The sequence below is a fragment of the Ictalurus furcatus genome, chromosome 25 (genome assembly GCF_023375685.1).
Source record: "Ictalurus furcatus strain D&B chromosome 25, Billie_1.0, whole genome shotgun sequence".
Classification (NCBI taxonomy): Eukaryota; Metazoa; Chordata; class Actinopteri; order Siluriformes; family Ictaluridae; genus Ictalurus; species Ictalurus furcatus.
Genome location: NC_071279.1, coordinates 12615903 through 12639440, shown reverse-complemented (window position 1 = coordinate 12639440; position 23538 = coordinate 12615903). Strand labels below are relative to the sequence as shown.

The 23538-nt window shown below is 38.9% G+C and overlaps 1 protein-coding gene and 1 long non-coding RNA gene across 8 annotated transcripts; one reads left to right on the top strand and one right to left on the bottom strand.

Moving 5' to 3' along the window:
- Positions 1-1829: 1829 nt before the first annotated feature.
- Positions 1830-2690, bottom strand: LOC128601477 (uncharacterized). The gene is made up of 2 exons (XR_008384718.1): positions 2555-2690; positions 1830-2446 (listed from the first exon to the last, which is right to left on the bottom strand). It is a non-coding gene; the product is annotated as an uncharacterized LOC128601477 (long non-coding RNA).
- spata18 (spermatogenesis associated 18) lies at positions 2333-11601 on the top strand. 7 transcript variants are annotated; one of them, XR_008384716.1, is made up of 13 exons: positions 2333-2465; positions 3870-3975; positions 4212-4327; positions 4490-4608; positions 4752-4847; positions 5327-5461; positions 5657-5888; positions 6057-6215; positions 8502-8677; positions 9272-9357; positions 9674-9775; positions 9906-10029; positions 10500-10513. XR_008384716.1 is itself a non-coding variant. In XM_053614706.1 (12 exons), exons 1-12 carry the CDS (start codon positions 2379-2381, stop codon positions 10911-10913), a joined length of 1473 nt encoding a protein of 490 aa, XP_053470681.1. In that variant the 5' UTR covers positions 2333-2378; the 3' UTR covers positions 10914-11601. The 7 variants fall into 7 exon arrangements, 4 of the variants coding, with proteins under 4 accessions (XP_053470681.1, XP_053470683.1, XP_053470684.1 ...); XR_008384717.1 differs by lacking the exon at positions 10500-10513 and having other exon boundaries at positions 9674-9721; XM_053614706.1 differs by lacking the exons at positions 9272-9357; positions 9674-9775 and adding an exon at positions 10857-11601 and having other exon boundaries at positions 10500-10565.
- Positions 11602-23538: the final 11937 nt, after the last annotated feature.

The window sequence follows — 23538 nt, the reverse complement described above, 5'->3', positions numbered from 1 at the left end:
TAGTTTGGTCTATGTCGTAGGAGGCCAGTTATTATGGGCCTGTACTGAGCTCTCCAGAAATGGGAAACCCCGATATAGCGATGCCAATATATTTATCCAGAGGCTTTTAATGGGTTTTAGACTTTGGGCATATTAGGTACACTATATGGCCAAAGGTTTGTGGACACCTGACCATCACACTCATATGTGCTTGTTGAACATCCCATTCCAGATTTATTCCCCGTTTACAGTTATAATAACTTCCACTCTTCTGGGAAGGCTTTCCACTAGATTTTGGGGTGTGGCGGTGTGAATTTGTGTTCATTCACAAGAGCAGTAGTGAGATCAGATACTGATGTTGGATGAGGAGGCTCCAGTTCCAGTTCATCCCAGTGGGGTTGAGATCAGGACTCCCAAGTTCTTCCAGTCCAACCTTAACACACAATGTCTTCATGGACCTCACTTTGTGCACAGGATCATCGTCATGCTGGAACAGGTTTGGGCCTCTTAGTTCCAGTGAAGGGAAACTGTAATATTACAGCATATAAAGACATTATATACAATTTTTTACTTAGAACTTTGTGGCAACAGTTTGGGGAAGAAGTACATCTTGCATTTGTGTACAACTTATTTAATCCTAAATTTTAAATTAAACAATGCCCTGCAAACATCCTGTGTTTCATTGTGGCATTTATGTAGATGAAAGATATACACTATATGGCCTAAAGTATGTGGACACCTGACCTTCACACCCATATGTGATTTTTCCCCAGACTGTTGCTACAACGTTGGAAGTACGCAGTTGTGTAGAATGTCTTTGCATACTGTAGTATTACAATTTCTCTTCACTGGAACTAAGAGACCCAAACCTGTTCTGGCATGACGATGCACACAAAGCGAGCTCCATGAAGACATGGTGTGTTAAGGTTGGAGTGAAAGAACTGGAGTGTCCTGCACAGAGCCCTGACTTCAACCCCACTGAACACCTTTGGGATGAACTGGATCTCTGACTATGTGCCAGACCTCCTCAACCAAAAAGAATGATCAAATCCTCACAGCCACACTCCAAAATCTAGTGGAAAGCCTTCCAAGAAGAGTGGAGGATATTATAAAAGCAAAGGGGGACTAAATCTGGAATGGGATGTTCCACAAGCACATATGGGTGTGGTGGTTAAGTAATATGTTTTGTACCGACTGCTAGTTTGTTCCATTCGTTCCAATGCAAGTATATGAGAAATTCACCCTTCTTGCAGCATTTAGATTTTTTTTTATATGGGTGCATTTTTTAAATTCTTATATGCTTGCCAAAGTGTGTGTGGGTGTGTGTGTGTATATATATATATATATATATATATATATATATATATATATATATATATAAAATATACATTAACTGGCCACTTACACTCAGCTAACATATAGCTAAGTCCTATAGTCCATATAAGTCCATACAGCTAAGTCCTATATAGCTAATCCAGGGAGATTGAACTCAAATTCTACCTGAGCCACATCAACATTTTTGTGAAACCACAAAGGGCTGTAATTTAATGCTATTATTTTTCTTTAAACCTATTCACCATTTTCTTTCAATGAGCACTAATAATGTAGGCTCTAAAATGAAAACGTTAATCAACCTATTCGTATATTGTGCAAACACAAAGTAGACTGAGTCCTGTTATTGAAACGTTATTTATCGATGCCATGAATAAGTATGGTGCAAATAAATAATGTTTTAAACATGTAATTGAGGGTGAAAATATAGGTCCTAAATGACCGAACGTCATTAAATTATGGCTTTCAGTCGCTCTTGACAAAAGGGAGAGCCGTGAAGATTTCTGAAATGCATCGTGTGTTGGGGATTTTGTTTTATTATTTATTGGCAAGAAAGCTTAGACAAAGTGGAAATTCCAAAACTGTCCCAAAATACCTATCCTACTACAACTAAATAATGCATTACAAACCTTCTAGGTTAACTGTAACATTTATGGAGTTGAAAGAGATATATACACAGGGGTTATTTTTGCAGTTTAGCAGGGGAACTAGACTAAACAACAAACCACCACATGTAAACAAACTCCGACATCTAACACCTGCCCTACAATAACAGAGTCTTCTTTACAACATCACAAGCCTGAAGTCCCTCACAGGAAGTGGACAACTTTGAGCACTCAGAGCCTGGGGGTGGGACAACTAACACTGTTGCTACAACTAAAGAGTGTCCATAGCATCCTGTCCAACGGCAAGTGCAGGATTGTGTGTGTGTGTATGTGTGTGTGTGTGTACAAAGGCAGGAGGGCAGCTGTCGTGCAGACTTGCACCGGCTTAAGAAGTGCAGTGCTTTGCTCTGGGACATCCTGAAGTCTTTAACAAGATTAAAGGCGAGGTAGACACCGTGTAATATGGCAGACACGTTGCGGAGGCTGGTGAACACTTCATCCTACAGTGTCCTGCAGCAAAAACTAGAAACCTGGTACAAAGACTATCATGTAAGTTCCTGCACTAATGGCATTCACATTATATTAAGGTTAATTCACCATGTAGCATAAGTGGTCAAATCTTAAAGGCATGCAATTACAGTCTGATCTGATATGATCCAAAGCAATGTGTTGGAGTTACAGGGTGTTTCGCCTTCTTATGATTAATGCATTTAGTGACTATAACTACGAGTTATTAAGATATAACTACATCAAAAGTTCCAAGTAAGCAAAAACTAACAAACTTTTCAATGGAATGTTTGGATTTATTGGCAAAGTTAGGTTGCTATGGACGCCGGTAGTCAGGGCAACGACACAACCATCCAGGGTTTCAATAAAGCCAACCTCCATGCCTCAGACTCGGTAGTGAATGAGTCTGGAGTTGTAAAGTCCTCACACAGTCTGCTGTGTCTACAAACCTGACATTTTTACCAGAATAAAAGTCGATGTACAACTTAGGATACTGAAGCACGTTACAAGGGAAATAAATTAATGAAAATGTAATCCACAGTTTTGCTTAGTTGCAGGTAGTGAGGAGTCATGATTTTTCAGGGACCATTCTGACACTGTTACCTCTGGATCATGTGGAAAATGTCCATGCAGCTCAGAAGATGTTGAGATGTTTTTCATGAAACACATATTGCAGTTTTATTTATATACTCTCATATACTCCTGAGGCAGCCTGTGGGACATGCTGGTAGAAAAGAATTACCGCTTCTAATCCTGTTGTATAAAGGAAACAACACAGACATTTAAAAAAAAACAAAAAAACATTTGTTGATCAGTTTAATCGAGTAATAAAGGAAGCTGGGAAATAACTTATCAGCTGGCATAAGTACACTGTATAGCCATACTTTTGTGGACGCCTGACCGTCACACTCATATGTTAGCCTTCCCCAAACTTGTTGAAGGCATATGATTGTGTAGTATGTTTTTGTTTTGAAGTGGAAGAACTCGAGTGGCTTGCACAGAGCCCTGACCTCAACCCCATTGAACACCTTTGGGATGAACTGATATGCCGACTGAACCCCAGGTGTTGGGTTGAGCAAAAACATACTACACAATCATGTGCCCACATATGGGTGTCATGGTCAGGTATCCACATGCTTTGGCCATACAGTTTAGTCTAACATCTTGATGACCTCAGCTTGTAGCTGATCAAACCAAGGTGCATTTTTCAGCAGGGCTTTCACTTACTCACTGGAGTGACAGCTATTTAAAAAAAGCTTTTTTTTGTGACTGTAGGGTCTCAAAAGAGACTGTAAGACCCTACAGTGTGTTGTGGCTTATGACTGATGGATGGGTGACACTTGCTTGCATGCAATAGCAGATAAAGGTGCTGCTTCTTAGCTCCGTATTAACTAGTGTCAGACATTTCTCCAATCAGCACTGGATCATATTGAGCTGTTCCCACAGGTGATCTCATGTGACCAGAACCTGAACCGGTGCTGTGAGCTAGTAGAGCTCACTTCAAATATCCAGGGGCAGCTGTTCACTATACTCAACCTTACTGCACATGAAGGTACAAATCCTGGTGGAAACCAAAGCTTTTCCTTGCTAAGTTTGTGTTATGTTAGAGACTCTGTCTGATTCCCTATTTTATTTAATTTTTTAAACCTCAATTATGTTTAATCTTCATTAAACACAGGTTTCACTGACACTATAAACAGTTTGCATATCCATATTACCTACCATTTGCTTGACCATTGTAATAAACCACAGGAACATTTCTGTTTTTTTTTTTGCTGTCTGCCCCAGGTGGTCACTATGCAGGAGTGGACACACTTAAATCTCGCTTGCTGCCATGGCTTGGTACATGCTTCACCATGGCAAGCGCCACTGTCTCTTCAGACACCAGTCTCAATCTTATTCAGGTAACTTTTAAATCTGTTCTTTTATACTTTATTAAAAGGTGGTGCAGAACCTGGTTTGGATTATTTCATTGTACAGTTGTTGAGCCATCCCTTTGTGTCAGGGATACTGCCTGGGTGTAATATTCTGTACTGTACGTGTATGTATGTGGGTGTGTTGAGTAGGACAATGTGGAGAAGGAGCGAAGGATCCATGAACTGTCGTTGTCTCATGAGAGTGACATGCATAAGATTGAGGACCAGCTCTGCTCTACACGTATAGAGCTGGACTCTGTCAAACAGCAGTCAGTATCAGGTCCACTTACCTAGCAGGCCAAGCTGCACTTCAGCACTCACCCAAAACATGGCTCCAGTTATGCTAGATGCATAGATTAATGATCAGTATTAGGTCATAGCATATATAAGCTTGGATTTGATGTGTCCTCAGACTTGCTGATGCTAAGATTGAACTGGACTCCAGCAAAAACAGATCAGCGACCACTCTTCTTGCCACAGAAGATGAGATACTGCACCTGAAAGCAGAGTGAGTTACATGCCTTCCACTGATCAGAGGACACAAAAGTAGATATATTAGATAAGAAAATAAACTATTTTGTACCAAATTTTGATCTTAATATTTATAAGGTTATGCTTGAACATTATTTTATGCTTGCCACAGTACTGTATATTGCCACCACCCGAATAATATCCAATCAGTTGTGGTCTCATTCCATTGATGGATGGGGTAGAAAAGGGCCTGAAAGTCTAGCAAGAGAAGGACTAGAGTCAGTAATTGTACAAAAAAGGGCAGAATTTGCCGCTACATTGATGACTTGGAGACCGTGCAAAGGATCATCTTCATTGCTGCTGTGGTAATGTTAGCAACGGAGAGAAAAAAAACCCTCTTTCCCATCTTCATTGCTGAATGTTTTTTTCCCCTTTCTTAAACACATTCTTTTGAGAGGGGTGAACACTCTTTAGCGCAGGATTTCCATAACTAAAGTGTGTTGTGTGTTGGTGCAGGTTGCGGATGGCCTATGATCAGGTGGACCTCTATAAGAAGAAGCTGGATATTCTGGAGGACTATGAGAGGCAGGTCAGATTACTGAGAGATGAGGTCACCTTTCTCACGGCCGACAAATCCATGCTACAGGAAAGGTAAGACACGCACACACATGCACACGCACGCACACACATGCACACAAACGCACACACACACACGCACACTCTTGGTTATCACCTATACAGTGTTCTAAAGCAAAACATAACATATTCTACACCTAGTCACAGATTAGACTTTGTTACTAAATCCTACTGTTTAGTACTGCATGATTTACTTCGTCCATGTCTCAGGCTGGTGAGGAGTCGTTCTCCCAGTCCTCTTCCTCGGCGGAGTCGTAACAGCAGTCCTGTTAGGAGCGAGTCTCCTACGCGCGCCCAGCTCACCAGCTCATCTCGCCATGCCCGGCTTGTGTCACGCTTCTCTGACCTGTACGCCATTGAACGGCTGGAGGCCCAGAGCCTCCTCCGCCGCTACATCGATGACTTGGAGACAGTGCAGAGGATCATCTTCATTGCTGCTGTGGTATGAAGCAACAGCTTTACTTCTGGCTTTTGTATCATTTTTGTGTTGTTTTTGTTTAATTATGTCAAATTTCTTGCTTATATTCTAATTCCTGTTCAGATTTAATGTGCCACAATATAATGATGCACAAACAATAAATACTGATCGATTTTACTGTTGAACCAACAGGAATCATTTCAGGCAGCTAAATTGGCCTATCGTCAGTTTAAACTGCGTGTGAGGAAAACTCTTTCTCCTACACACATGGGTCCTGAGAGTCTGGAGGATGCTGTAGAGGACTACATCGTCAGAAACCTTGACCTTTACGATGTGCAGACAAGTGTTAATGTATGTCCTTGGCATTGGCCTAAGCACCTTATTTTTAAATATATATATATATATATATATATTTACACATAATAGGGAATGACAGCATTGTGAATAAAGTGCTCCATTTATCTTCTATCTTCTACCTTCTAATTACAAAGGAGATTTTTAAGGGATAGTACCAACAGCACCATTCAGGGGACCACTAATGTCAATTATATTGCTCTGATGAGGCTGCAAAAGACAGGGAGTATATTTCAAATGCAGCAGTGACAATTAACAATAACTGAATATTATTTAATTTATTATTAATAATAAATGAAATAAGCAACATTACTGTTATAAAGAGGGACCACTACCCCCTCTTCCCCTAGTTGATTTTTTTTAAAATGTCTTACTTCTACAAATAGCCTAAAATATGTTGAACATGATACAAAAAGAAGGGTTAAGCCGTGGCCTCAGCATGAGTGGTTGAGAAAACCTGTTTGGAAACTGGCTTCTGGTCCTGAATGCTTGTTTGTGTTTGGATGGACCATTGTAGATCTTGGGGCCGGAGCTTTGTGAACATAGGCCCAACCCATCTACAGTGCTGTGAAAAAGTATTTGATTTCTTCTTTTTTTGTGTATATTGCATACTAAATAGTATTAGATCTTCAAATGACATACAACATAAAACAAAGGCAACCTGAGTAAACACACAATACTGGTTTTATTTAATTATTTTTTATTGAAGCAAAAAATAGTTATCCAACACCTATCACCCATGTGGAAAACTAATTGCTCTCTTAAATTTAAAATCTGTTTGTGCCACCTTTAGGAGTAATAACTGCAACCAAATGCTGGAGATCAGTCTTTCACTTACGTCTAGGACTAGGATTTACTCCTATACTTTGGATCATTGTCTTGCTGCATAATCCAGTTGCGCTTGAGTTTCAACTTACAGACTGAAGACCGGACATTCTCCTTTATGATTTTCTGGTAGAGAGCAGGATTCATGTTTCCCTCAATTTCAGCAAGTTGCCCAGGCCCTGAAGCAGCAAAGCATCCCCACACCATCACACTTCCACCACCATGCTTGACTGTAGGTATGATGTTCTTTTTGTGTAATTCTGTGTTTGGTTTATACCAGGTGTAACGGGACCCCTATCTTCCAAACAGTTCCACTTTCGACTCCACAGAACATTCTCCCAAAAGGTTTGAGGATCATCAGTGTGTTTTTTGGCAAAATTCAGACTTAATGTTCTTCTGGGTTAGCAGTGGTTTTCACCTCGCCACTCTTCCATGAATGCCATTTTTGCCCATTGTCTTTCTGATAGTGGAGTCATGAACAGTGACCTTTATTGATGCGAGAGAGGCCTTTGATGTTGTCCTTGGCTCTTTTGTGACTTTTTAATTAAATGTAAAAGTTCTATTTATGTGTTGATTTGATTGAACAGAGTTTGCAGTAATCAGGCCTGGTTGCATCTAGTCCAGCTGAACCCCATTTTGAATGCAGTTTCATAGATTTGGGGAATTCGTAACTACGGCGGCAAATACATTTTCACACAGGCCCAGTTGGTATTGGATAACTTTTTTGCTTCACTAAATAACATTATCATTTAAAAACTGTATTTTGTGTTTACTCAGGTTGCCTTTGTTTTATCTTAGATTTTATTTTCATTTGTGAAACAATTTCGTATAAGATATTCACAAAAACAGAAGGAATCAGGGGCAAATACTTTTTCACAGCACTGTATTAACCGTTAGAGACCTAATCTTGAAAAATAACCGATCAATCAGCCGATAGTTTTTAGAATTGATACTGAATGAAAGCATACAACGCTCAAAGTAAAATATTGCTAAACTTTATTACAAAAATAAACAGTACTGACTGTGCCATGAAAATTTACTGTACTTTTTTAAATGAAATAAATATTAATATATATGAACTATTAATAAATATGAAAATAAATAAAAGTTATACATTCAAACTGAACTAAAAAGTAAAACTCCAAATAACAAATAAAAACAGAGACATCCAAAATGAATCAAAAAACACAACAAAATTTGTCAGTGATAGTTTGCATTTTGCCTTTAGAGGCCGCTCTCGTACTGTATAACGACAGCGGACCCTTCTCAGTCGCTCCCACAAACCAGTGTGGATTTTTGCCGATATACCATAGTTCCACCAATTGATTATCTGTACTGATTAATCAGCAAAACCGATCAATTGATCGACCTCTAGTAGACACCAAGGAAATAATTATAATTAATAATTATGTCATAATTAAACTGTGACACTACAGCCATGTTTTCACCTTGCTCCAGGATGTCATCAACTCAATGAACGTGAACCCACGTATATCCTTCCCTCCAGAAGTGGACTTTATGCTCATCAGTTGTTTCATCAGAGAGATGTGTAGAATTGCTTTCGACATGCAGACGCTACATCCTCCCCTAGACCTCGCCTTTAGCTCTGATGGAGAACTCTACAATGACATCAAGTGAGAGGATATCCATCGTTTTGTATTTTTCACACACTACCATGTCACAAATGGTGCAGAATGAAAACCTTAACTTCAGTATGCACAAAATTTAGATGGACGGATAGCATTTTCTATTGGACAGTGCACTATGGGGTGGCTCACTAAATTCACTATGATCCAGCAGTTTGTTACATTTACATTTAGGGCACCCTTATCCAGAGCGACTTACATTTATACAACTGTACAGTTGTGGGTTAAGGGCCTTGCTCAAGGACCAAGCAGTGGCAGGTTAGCAGTGCTGGGATTTGAACCGATCAGAAGTCCAAGGTCATAACCACTCAGCTGGTTATGATTTTTTTTCAGATGATACCTTACATTAGCTACTTATACTTACATAATTTGATTAACATAATGAATTAGCCAATGCCAGCTAGGTATCAAATGGTAGCTCAGCCAATCAGTCTCAAAGCTCTAAAATATTTTATGGTCAACTCAATATACCTGTGAAAATGTTACGACTACAATTTGACATTTTACATACAGTATTAATTAACTAATAACAATTAACACTTTGAGATAATATTTGATGTGCAATCTTACGTTGCACTTCAGGTAATAGCTCTCAATGTGAGCATGACTGGCATGAAGCAGCGGAGTTTCCATGACCAGTATGGGCAGGCGTGTAGGGGCAAGTAGGGGTGAGTAGGGGTGTAATATAGTGTAAGCTTATGGATATAACTCTGTTCTATGAACACTGGACAACCACTGTGCTCATCCATCAACCTAAGCTGAACTAAGTGAGAAGTTTTCAAAGCGAATGTCTGCCATTACTGATAACTTTTTATACTTTGGTGTCAAAGATTCTCAGCATGTGAGTGAAAGAAAGTATCCAGGTGTTGAAACAGTGCCCCTGGTGGTTATCCAGTGTTCATGGAGCAAGGTTTCATCCATAACCTTACATTGTTGTTTTTTTGTGCATTTATTACATCATCTGACATGCGTCGCCATCCAAAGCCCAAAACTCATCCGTCCCCAACCTCTAGAGAACTCCTACTTTAACAGGTAGCCTTGTGAAATGGGAGACTGAGACTTCACTTCAGGATACAGATAACATGGGTTTCCCTTTTATTACTGTTCCGCACAGTCCAGTGGAAATTCAATATAAATATCATCCATTGCAGACACATATGCATACATAGAAACAGAACTTTTCTAAAAACTTAATTTCTCCTTTTTTTCCCCTCAGGTACAGGCGTAGTTATGATTCAGAGTTCACCGCGCCACTGGTGGCGTATCACGTGTGGCCTGCACTGATGGAGGGAGACTCGGTCCTAGTGAAAGGAGAGGCTGTCACCAGGAGAGGGGCATTGGTATATTCTCTCTCTCTCTCTCTCTCTCTCTCTCTCTCTCTCTCTCTCTCTCTCTATATATATATATATATATATATATATATATATATATATATATATATATATATACACGCACACACACAAACAGGGTCAAAATAGAGCATCATTAATTACATATAGGTAGATGTTCATTCATTAAATCCACCCACGACTTTCTCCAAGACTTCCCTCTTCATTCACAACCCACCACTAAACCACACACCCATTGTCCCATGGTGTGTGAGTTGTAACTATGCAATCTAGTTGTGTACATGTGTTTCTAATGTGTTAGTTTTCTACATTGGTGGGTGTTAATTTAACAGTTAACAGTTTTTCAATTCAGGGTATGTCAGTATTTGGCGTAACAATAGTTTCGTCTGCTGGGTGTGTTCGTGTTGTAACTGTGTTAGTTCTGTAACAGTAACATTCTGTGTTGTGTATGTGTGTGTTAGTGGAGGAGCCGAAGCCGCAGCTGCAGCCCGGTTCGCTCTCGGTCAGGAAGCCCCAGCCGCACACTTGTAAGTTCATTTTGATCATTCAGCCAATCGCACTCAGTGGTCCCATGACATGTGTTTACTAAGGAACTTTTAAAGGTATTTGTAAATGTGTGTGTTAGGTGGAATATTAAGTTTTGCATTCCTTTTACACATGCTTGCTTCCTTGGTCTAAGGTAGGTATATGACTATTCTCCAGCTCATTACTGATGTGTAAATACTGTATGTTTGTTATCTTCTCTCTCTCTCTCTCTCTCTCTCTCTCTCTCTCTCTCTCTCTCTCTCGCTCGCTCTCTCATATACACTTTCTTTCAGATGTCCAGTCGTAGTCGGAGTCCTTCCCCTGGACGTCTCTCCACTAGCCGACTGTAAATATCACGTAAATTTCAAGCCACTCGGAAGGTTCTGTAAAGACTCTGATTTCAGACAAACACCATTAGCATTAATGATATTTTCCTATAAATTTTTTTTCTCTTTACACAAAGCCATGGAAAGTGGCATCAGATGGACCAGAAATATGCTTTAATAAATCTGCACCACATCCACAGTATACTTGCTAGTACATTACACCGTAGCCTTAAAATAACAATAAAAAAAGGTCTTCAGGCTTTGGCCTATATCTGTGGCTAAGGTGCTTTATCTGATACAGACCTCAATCATTTTAAAGGTGCTATGGTTTCAGTCTTCCCTATAGAGTACATGTGATTTTTGTGTGTGGATAATGTTCATTATTTAGACAATATGTTGTAGCATTTTGAGACCCTGCTTCTACTGCAGAAGTACTGTGTGTGCCCTGTGTGATAGATTTTTATTCTCAAATTCCAGGCAGCATTATTTTTTTTTATTATTGTCCTAGATTTATTTGTGTTAGATTTCTCCCAATCAAAAAGCCTAATCATTTAAAATACTTAATTACTTAATTACTTGAACATTTACAAAATGTTGGAATTTTTAAAGTATAATACAGCAGCACTACTTCTTTAATAATAATTGATAATCTTTCACTGCAAGATTGTTCAAACCAATTAAATGCAATGACCATGGGTTTCCCCTCATTGTACTTGCATGAATATATATATATATATATATATATATATATATATATATATATATATATATATATATATATATATATATTACACACATTAATGTATTTTCTGCATGCTTTGCCACTTTACATTTGTGTTAGACCACTATATTGGCAATGTAACTTCACTGGTGCTAAAGTGCTAAAGTTTACTCGTCAGAACCACTTCACTACCACGCAGATCCAAATGGATTATGGTTTTTAAATGTTTACTGTGGTCATCCTCAGAGTGCTTATTGAGGTGCTCGACATTTTTCCTTCTATTATAATCACTGTGTTTCATTGTTTTCTCTGTTATTCAATCATTTTAAAACATTAAAAACGAATAAATGAAACCTGAGTGAGAATTTCTTAACATTAACTTGTTTTCAGGAAACTTAACTTATAAAGTCAATTGATGCTCAACTTTTATTTTCTCTTATAATACAAGTTAAACTGAAACATTTCACTGTAGCTGTAATTCATTTACATTACAACAAAGATGGAATGGAGACATTCGACAGAGCCACAAATAGCACAAACAGTAAATGGTTTTTATGTTCATTTATTAAGCTCAACCCCTTAAAAGTACATTCAGTATTCTCCACTAGGGGTCCAACAAACACCATGAAAGAGCAGAATTCTTCTGAAGCATGAAAGGTGTTGTTAGTTTCTGGCACTCATGTACAGCTTCCATGAACGATATAGACATTGTGTCTTGATAAAGGGCTGTGACTTCTTCCAGTTGGTTTATTCACAGAATTACTGCACCGTTCAAAAGAATGGGGAAAAATTATTGCACAAACTAAGCATTATACTCGATGGTTCAAATGTTCAACTGAAACAGTTGGAGAATACATACCGCTAACAAAAATCATTCCTATAGGAACTTCTTATTTAAAAGATATGAGTCAAAATAACCAAAAATACCACTAAAATACAAAATCTGTATCAAAGACTTAGAAAAGTTGAAAATGTCTTACGTCTGATTAGCATACTGCGTCTCACATAGTGAGAAAGATGGCGAGGGAGTCAAAAATATGAAATGTGAATTAGTGGGATGGATCACTGATGCTGTTTGGTGCTCCAGGGGTTCTTGTGAGGTTAATAGCATCACATATTCTGCTAAGTAACAAGATGTTTGCCACCTATACTTTGCCACATGGTTGCCTCTTCCAGACGGTTAAGATTTAGCCATAATGGATCTTTCAACGTTTTAGATTATTTGAAATTAAAATTTCCCAAACATTCAAATCACCATGGAGTAATTGTATCACGAATTCAAGATATTTTAGACCAAAACCAGATTGACTTTGCCAGAAGGTTAAGACTTGGCCATGCCAGAATATAAAGGAGTTTAATATTTTGAAAGCCAAGATTCCTCTACTAGTGTCTCCAACCTGGTTAGACACTACAGGAAGAGACTCTTCATACATTTATGAAGGTGCCAATAATTAAGGAATTGCCTAATTTAGTAAGAATTAGAAGTCAAAGGAAGGATACTTATAGGCCCAAGGAAGAATTTAGATTTTAGGTATAATATATGTAAATATACATATATACAGTGTTTAGATGCTGTAAAGCAAAGATACCTTCAAAGATAATGAAATCAAACATTTTGTAAAGTATCTTATTTTTTTATACTACTGTAACGTGCATTAAACAGCAATAAACAAAGTTAATATTTGGCAGTCCCTCCAGGATTTCGTGATTTTGCGATTGCAGAAACGAACGCAAAATCAAGCAAACTCTGCAATATTTGGATGAAACATGCAATTTTTCAAAATTACTGCAGTTTTCTCTGCAGTTTTGGGCCGAGACGTATCACGTGACGTCATCAATACGTGCATTCAGCCAAAACCCTCTTCGATTCACGTGCGTCAAATATGAGGACAGCTAAAAGGTCACATTTACCAACAAACATCATAGCGAAAGACCGTGCAAAACAATTTCATGTGATTGCAATATCGCCAATTCAAGTCATGTTCCGCAAAAAAAGCACAAAAATGTTTTGAAAAAATCTGCAGCAAAATCCAACAATTTTTGGCCGCAATGATTACAAAAAAAAAAACCCTCCATGAAATCCTGTAATATGGACTGATTTGGTATAACCCTTCACCTTTAAAAATAAGCATCTTGGAGAACCTGCGACAGTTCTTCTGGAGAGTTCTTCTATCTGTTGCACTTGCTTCTTGTCTTGTAATATGTTACTTTCTTTACTGACGTACAAATATTTTTCTGGAGAAACTTTTTATGTTCTTTTTTTGAAAAAAGTTGTAAATCTAAAAATTGTTCCTTTTTTATGGATGCAATATTGCAGAAGACATCAAACAAACATCTAACACAAAATTTAGATTGAACAAAAATAGTCCTAGTGCCTAAGACTTTACTGTACACTTTACTGTATATGATTACAGCTTGGTTTATTAGAAGTTCATTATCAGTTTTTAATTACAAAGTGCACTTTGTTATTGCCAGTTGCTAGCTTAAAAATAATCATTTGAGCACTTCAAATGTAATCAGAAACAACCGTTATAAGACAGAGCCCATGATCCCATGGTGATATCAGGCCACATAAAAGCACACTAAAATAGAAACATGCTGCTAAATGTTGCTCTCACAGAGAAAGCAAATAAAAACATTTAATGGTTGCCACAGCATTATATAACCTATGGCTGCCAAATCATGAGTCAGGAAGCAAGACTTGCTGCAGTGCAATTGTGGATTGCTTCAAGGCCAAATCAGACCAGTAAATTATAGCACAGACCGGTATTACTGCGGACACCACATGGCATTTCTGAAATGAATAGATGATTATGTATATTATTATTGAAATACCCTGACATGAGGTTATTTTTAGTCCGGTTGCTGTCTGCACTTTTCTGTTTGTGTTCTGTTTTATTGGCTGAAGCAGAGAACCAAGACCTCCAGCAGGTTAGGTTGGATTTGGAGTCTGGCTCCAAAAACCAGTATTTATGAAGACTGTGAAGTGATATGCTTATTATTTGAGGTGTGTCTCCCAAAATCACTTTAGCTTGCAGTTTGTGATACAAACCAATATTAATGTATGCAATTAATGTATACAATGTTATCCTAACTATAACAATTACAACAGAGAGAGAGAGAGAGAGAGAGAGAGATAGATTAAAACTAGTCTCAGATCAGGATAGAAGTCTACACTATGGGTTGCTCAGGGAAAGCTGAGAAAACCATCATCCCTTTGATTGACTTTGGTTAAGCATGTAAACAACCTGGTTTGAGTTTAGGTCAAACATTGTACGAGAACTGGATGGGGGAATGAAAAGATTTTGGCACAGGGAGGCGCTCTTGCTCTACAGTACAGCAGATGGGCAAGACAGAGCGAACGAAGGATCTCAGCAATGAAGTTTACATCAGCGGTGGAAAATAAGCCTAAGAGCTTAGCTAACAGGGTGTGTACTTGAGAGGGGACTAAATAAGGGCGAGAGATGACAAGAAAAGGATTTTGTCTTTGAGCCGTCAAAAGCCAGTACACATCACTTTCCTAGAGCAAGGTCTGTGTAATTAGTTAGAGTTAGGCTGTTCCTCAGCTCCAGAAAGAAAAGATATCCACAACAAGTATTATATAAAGGTCATCAGGGAGATAAGAATCAGGGATGATAATCTTATTAGCCTGTTAGTGTTTACGAACATTGTTTACACACTTCTCTGAACTCATTAAGAGCCCAGTGATGATACCAGCATCAGTGAAGATGCTGTGGTCACAATTACTAATCAACACCAGCTAATTAGGCCATACGAATGAGATGAACACTGCTAACATGGACTTATTAGAAACAGACTAATGATCTCCCTTTGGCAAGTTATCCAGGGCCCTGGCCTGTAGCAAACCTCCTCAAAGAGAGAGATTGGGAGAGACGGAGAGAAAAAAAACCCCAGAAGCTTCATGATGAATGAGCAATGGAGAAATTAGGGAGCGAGGTCATGTTAAAGGCTGTAGAACTGTGAGCTTAATTAAAATGTAAAATAAAAATCTAGTTCAAACCATAATTGCTAAACAAGTCTGGCTTGTGACCAAACCACAGACAGCACTGGAGCATCAAACGCAGAGGTGTGAAGTCTTGGAGAACCACAGCAATGCAAAGTTTGATAATTATGTGGTCAGTATACTCAGGTGTGTAAAATAAACTTTAGTGTGGTTCTCCAAAAACTGAATGATTACTTACAGTAAAGACCAAATTTTCTCTATACTTGTTGGCCACCATGAAGAACCGCCAAGAAGACGTATGGAATTCCCTCACTCCAACCAACACACTTCCTTTTTTCCCCTTTGAAATGTTTTCTGTTCAGGTAAGTGGAATCCCTTGCATACGGGAGCTGTTTTCCGTCTCATTAACTGTGCTGTGGAACCTTTCAGTTTGACTCCTTGGGGACATGTATGGAAAAAAGTTTTGCCAGGAAGCACTTTTCCGGTAGAGGACGCAGTGGGATGGAATATTCCCATATATCCTACACCCAGGTTGGCAGAGTGAGATGCCGGGGGTCAAGCGGAAAGCTTGGTGTGGTTTGGTTTGGGTCAGCGGGACCTGGCCAGAGCCATACTGGTCTATGAAGGGATGCAGGATTTCCCACCAGTGGAGGAATGTTTACTCAGGTGTGATGTGGTTAAAACTGGGGATGGCAGAACATCTGTCCTGTTCCTTTAGTGCGTCCTTTAGTTTCTTTAGTTCGAACACACTACTTTCACTCATTCTTCTCATCCATTGGCTCTTGGATTTTCCATCAACTCCTAGGTGCCCAATATACTGTATATCACTTCAAAGTACATTACTCTAAAGTAAGGTACTAACTATGAGTCACGATGTCACAATGCACAAATTTCTTAATATTTACAGCAAGAAAGAGAAGCAACAGGAAGAGAAAGTAAGCATTGGAAAAATGACTGGGAAATGAGCTTTTGACATTGTCCTTTTGGCCTTCCATTCTGTAAAAGACATAAAGGTCTATGACAGGGCTTTGACAGGAAATTGGTTTAGAGAATTCCCTGAAGAACAGAGTGGACCAGAAACTAATGACACCACAGTCAGCCATGATGGATATACGTACCTATGATCTACTGGTTTCTGGATTTACATACATTCTGACTACTGCCCTCATTACTGCATACCATGAGCTATCTACAGTATCAGGTCAACTCTGACGCATTGTCAGAGTTACAGCTATGCATTGTTAATACTGCTTCCAGATTAAAGCGTATAAGGGTCAAGTGTTTTATATTTCCCAGCTCTCCAGTGATTCAGCAGGTGATAAACCCATTAATGAGTAGCCTGCTTCATCGTAAGGACCATCAAAGTGCCATACAGGTTTTTATGGCTCCTCAAATCATGGCCTAATGGACAAAATAGTCACACTTCCTGTCTTTAATGCGTTCAGTGTGTCACCTGGAGTATTTTTTTTTTAACCAGAGCTAATGCACATGGTGACCAGGGCATTGCTAAAGCTTGAATGACTCTGTAGGCTGAGTGAGAAACCATATTTTACTTACTAATGATACACACTTTACTGGGCTGCACGAGGACCCTCATGAGTGAATGCTTTTGGATTTGCGGCACAGCTTGTTCTTCCGTTCACATCTGTCCCTCTATCTCCGTTCTCTATCTCTCGACCCTATTACAGGCCTCACTAAGACTTCTCCCCCACTTTTCCCCTCGTGTTCTTTCTCTAAACTTCTCCCTCTCCCCCTCCCTCTGGTACAGAGAGTTTGATGTGTCCCCGTTGTGTGGAGGAGTCGTTCTGAGTGAGTTCTCCTCTGGCAAGCTCTGTGCGTTTTCTCCCTCTGGACAAGACACAGAAACCTGGCGCAAACCCCGCGGTCCAGCCTAAGCGTCCTAGTAAATCACCCAGCACGATGACACAGTTACGGGCGATTTCACTGAACCACATAAATCACCTATGATGTGAAATTGAAATGAGATTGCGAGAGAACGTTTGGAAGACTTAAGAAAGAAAATGGGAAAGGAGAAGAGGTTGTAGAAAAAGCAAATATGAAATGTGTTAGAATAGGGAATTGTATTCGTGATGGAAAAGATCAAGGTACATACTACAATAGTATGCGTAGCAATGAATGAACACTGGAAAATACAAATGAACAAAATGCAAATGAACAATGGGCTGTATACAGTGTTAGCCTTATTACCGTTTTTGTTCAACATATGGATACATGATAATGGAGCTGTGAAAAAAAACATTGTACAAACTTTATGTCCTGGAGGAAAGATTAGGTGCATCACGAGAAATTTACGAGAATAAATGTGTAATGACTTAATGAATGTCTACAGAAAAAATGTCAAATGAATAAAGTGCTTATCAAGGCAGTAATCAGGAATTACTGAAACTGACACAATTTATTTATTTATTATTTATTTAAATAAAAATAATAACCAACAAACAACATGCAAGAAGTTAGGCTTACAACTAGGCTGTGCTATTTTGGCAGGTCCTGATTGGGGGCTTTAAATCAACAGATATGGGTTACATTGCACAGGCCTACAGGATTAAAACTGTATTGCAGAACAAGGAAATAGTCCATAGACAAGTGAGAAACCACATATAAATTGGTGGTGACAATCCTGACAACTGTTAATTCAGGATGAATTATGTTTTAACATGTTTAACAGAAAAAAGGCATATGCACATATTTTGAATGGCAGCATGAGTTCTGTTCCTCACTTGCACACACACACACACACACACACACACACAAATATACAAATGTATCATGAGCAAAAGATCCATGTGATGGCCGTGAAGCTGGTGTTTATGGATGAACCGAGGCTTCTGGGTGTGGTGAATGTGTGGGATCAGACTGCTCTTTCTGAGGTAATGCTTAAGCAGACTCTAGCACATGCACAATGGTCACGCACTAACACAGTTGTATTCCTCTCTTAGGACTAGTTAAATTCATCCGGAGATGAAAATTGTAGTGTACTTTTGGTTAGATTTTTCCAACACCTGGGAGATGGACTGAATATGTGTGAGAGAGAGATAGAGAGAGAGAGAGAGAGAGAGAGAGTAACAGTTCATGAGAGAGAAGGAAGAAAGAGTCACAGAATTATCCACTATGACTGTACGCCTCTCTTGGCCTCTTGTTTCTTGCCTGGTTTCAGCCTCGCTTCCTGTGGCGAAATACTCACAGGAGATTTTTTTAATGTATCTATGAGGTCATATCTGCCTCCTGCCAAAACCATATGAGGTCATATGAGAGCGATTAATGATGATATAATTCCCATGATAGCAAAACGCACTCTAGCCGTGACATAACAACCCTCTGGTACAACACAGCTCTGCGTCTCACTCCAGGGATTCAAATTCAGCATCCTGCATCTTTTGCCTGTTAGCATCGCTCATAAAACAGCTCATCTGCTCCATTTCACTACAGGTTCTACCATCACATTGCAGTTTACCATTTTACAACTGGACCTTCACTACTCAGAATTATTCAGAACATTTCTTTATGAACATGCCAGCAAATTCAGTCAATCACAGGCCAAAACACTTTGAGGCTTTTGACCAATCTTTATAAGGTACAAAAGGAATGTTAGAAATTGGTTTCTATGGGGTTTAAACAAGACTTTAATGAGAAGGTTTCCATTTTCTTTTGTCAAGACTCTACTTGGCCATTTACTGCAGAAGAACTGAAATGCAGTTCTTCTGCAACTTGTTTTGCACTGTAGCCCATAGTTGGACTGGACATACTATAGATGGACAAAAAAAAAATCCAACAGGATGGCATGAAAAGGTAGTGATTTCCAAAACAAATCATTTTCACTGAGCGAGCCGGGCGAGAGCCAGGTAATTACGAAAATAAATATTTCTGTGTAAAAATGAGCTTAAAATGATAGCACAGGCATGTAGAGCTGACCCCAGTAGGGGATGGTACTTGAGGACATGAACTGCAAAGACCATTATATGTACATTGTAAAAACAAAAAAATTAAAAATAAAAGCAAATATAGCTACAGAACGACCAAGCAGTAACGCACTATGATCTAAGTAGGTAAGAAATCCAACATTTCAGATGCAAGGTTCACTGAGGAAGCTCAATGGTTTATTCTTTCAATTTTCAGTCAGTGATGACATTTTAATTAGTCCACAGGCAGATATGGTACTGGCTGTTCTTAATATGCTGGAACCAAAAAGCAAAAAAGAAAGAAAGAAAGAAAGAAAGAAAGAAACAGTAAGAGTGGAATTCTCCAAATCCTAAACAATGTTGACAGGAGTGTTCAGCATGGCTGACTATATGGGAACCTTCTAAAAATCACATGGGAAATTAGGAGTAATGGGAAACGCAGTGGGCTACTAGTGTGTGTAAGCGGGGTGCCTGTCCAGGTGTGCGTGTCCTCCACCTCGCAACACTCAGACTTTAACTGCAGACTTTTTCCTAAGAACAGAATATTGTGAAGAGAAGAGAAAAGAATTGTGGGTAGTATTGTAATAGAATTTTGGAGGCATGTTTAATAAATACTGTATACCATCTTCCAAAGTTACTACTGCAAGAGTTTATAGAGCAGCTGCAAAAGCATTCATGCTGAAAGGAACAGGCATGCACACACACACACGTACACACACACATACACACTCTGATATATATAGTTCATGTACACACACACACACACACACACACACACACACACACATGCACTGATATATATATATATATATATATATATATATATATATATATATATATATATATATATATATACACACACACTTTTCTGCCAAGAAGCACTCTAAAAGTTTTACTCCTGCTCATCCCCAAAGTAAAGCGTGCCTTTATATATAACACAAACCTTCACACAAACTTGAACCCTTTTCTAAACCTTCCCACATGTGTATAACTCTACATACTTTCATGGCTCCCCAGTGACCTCAACTTGTATCTGATTTACTAAAGAACATTTAAACACATTTCGATTTTCTTCGTGCCTGTAAACGAACTTAAATGTAACTTTTCCCCCAATCAAGCACTTAGAGCAACACAGGATAATTACAGTATTACGAGCAAAATGGGAATGAGGCTCAGTTAGTCAGAACTCTCACCCGTTTTCTCTGCCCAGAAACACAGAAGTACCCTGTTTAAGCAATGGCTTTATTGGTAAGACTGGGAAAGTAGTTATAGTGTTGTTTGGCTAAACCGGTAGAAGGTGAAGAAAAAAGAAATGGTTATAGAAGTCACACTAAGAAACTTTAATAAACAGACTTTAAAAAGCAATGAATCTTTTGTTAAATTCGAACATAAAAGGATTCTGTAAAGCGGTCGGTTTGGGTTTGTGGAATTTCTTCTTCTTAGCTCCCTGTTTTTGTTTCGACATCCACATGAATACATTAACGCTCCATTCCCAGTCGTGTTCACGTGGATCCGTTTAGTTTGTCATTGGATAACAGACTCAAATCCTTGAAAGCTTCACGGCTAAACAATAAAAGGCCCAGTTAAAGCTGAGATGTGAACCCAGTGTTGTGGTGGCGAAGGTTATAGCTGTAGCGGCTGTGGTTGGATCTGTTAGTGTGGTTCCAACTTTCCCAGCGATGCGTGCTGATGTGTGAAAACACATTGTACTGGTTCTCCTTTGATGTCAATTATGGGACATTCTCACACACTCAGTTTTCCTTGTAGGGACCAGAAAAATAAAGCCAAATAAAGCCAAAATTGTCAGATAGACTTATTTTCAATATTCCTACTTAGATATAAAAACACACACACACACACACACACACACACACACATACACATACACACATGCACACACACACTTCCTCACATTTCCTTACAGCGGAGCTTGAAGCCCATCTGTCAAGCCATTTATGTTCCTCGGTGGATTGACGAAGAACGCTTGGAGAACATAAAGAGGCCCACATCAGTTCCAAACTTCATCTCTTGATGGCAGTCTCACTCTATGACACTGTAACCTATCCACACATACAGAGTACTCGTACATATCTACGCCACCTTTTAACCATGGTTTTCCATCAGAAGTTTGCATCTACAGGGTGTCCCTGTACATAGGGGACTATGTTTGCCAGCGCCACATCGATTTCCTCAATGCAACTCCTTAACAACACAAATTAATTGTACAAAAAAAACCCAAACAGGTTTTTCATCCTAACAACTTTACCAAACAATTCAGAAAAAAAGTATTAAGAAGAAAACTAGCAAACAGCCACATAAAAAGTTTTTAGTAAGCTTGAAAACTTTTTTTAATGAATAGCTTTTATTTTTACAGACTAAAAGAATATAAGTTGAGTCTTCTGTTTTGAAACCATAAATAAAACCTTAGCATTACCACATACAATGTACACATAGGGAATTTACCTATATATATATATATATATATATATATATATATATATATATATATATATATACCACCGGATTTTTCTCTGAATTTCTCCCCTAGCATGCTACCAATCCAGGAGTGTGAAGGTGTAACACTCAGAGCAAAGTGCTACCTGCACCCTTCCTCATGTATGAGCTCACAGATAGCCATGATTGGCTAGTGTCACTGTGATTGACAGGGGAGATTATGAGAGTATGCCAGTCCTTCCACTCGGACAGCATGGCCAGTTTTGCTCTTTTTGACTCCTGGCCACGGATGGCTGTGGCATCATCGGGATTCAAACATGCGATCTTTGGACAAGAGGGCGAATGCTTTTCTGTTGCATCAAGTGGAAGCCACACACCACAGCCCACATACATTTGCGATAAAACTATGCGTTTACCGTTTGCCCTCCAGCATACCTATTTGGCTTGCAAACCATTGACTGAATTAATGTGACATATGCAAATCATCCAACCCCCCAACCCACAACAGCAAGTCAAAACCCATCCAGCAACCCTGTGAAACAGTGTCCTAAGATGACTGGATTGTTTTGGTAGCAATATATTTTTAGGGGCCTGATGACCTGAAAAAGTCATTGTAATTTATTGTTATTTGGGTCTTTAAGGCTTTGAGGCTTTGAGGCTTTTCAGCTGTAGGTTGTTTGCTTGAGAGTTTAAGAGCTGCCTGAGTCTGTGTTTTGTCTGCAATGACTGTCCAACTATGAACCAATCAACAAACAATCAACAAAAGGAAAAACTCCTGCATGGGCGGACCATGAAGGACATGTTGCCTGTGTTTGCATAGCTGTTGAAGAAATTTGTTTTTTGTGTCTAAGGCTCTGTCACTAAGATGAAATGACTTTCCCAGTGAGAATATGTGTTAAACTGTGTACTGTTTCCATGCCTACTCTAGTAATGTGTCCATTCATGTTCGTAGACATGTGTGTCTGCAGTAGGGATGTAACCAAATGCAAATTATTCAGATTGAACAGATAATGTGTCTGAAACGGATACAAATACAGATCTGAATATGAGGAGCACTATTTTTTTTTTTGATGATTTATTATTAAAAAAAAAAATCTTGTTGGAAATCCAATTGAGACTAGGGCTACGTCTACATTAATCCAAATAAATTTGAAAACGTATCTTTTTCTCTACGTTTTTATCTTCCGTCCACTCTGAAACTGCATGTTTTTTTCACGCAAAACAGAGCTTTTCGAAAACCCTCTCCCAAGTGAATAAATTTGAAAACGCCATTTTCACATTGTAGTGTGGACTGAGAAAACAGAGATATTCAAAAACGATGTTAGTCATGTGACCCATTCAACTCAAAACAAACAAGATGGTGGACGATGTTGTACTGCAGTTGTTGTGCCTGCTATCCAGTTTGATAGTGTTGTTAAAGATTAATGTCACTTTGTGTAACCTTCAGATTGCATTTATAAATAAACGCCTGATGGAAATGACGCAGGCCAAAGTTTCTTACGTGTTTACACATGCGCGGTATAGGGATGTAAGTGTTTTCAGACGTTTCAGCGTAGACGAACAATTTTTTGGAAAACATTTGAAACCGCT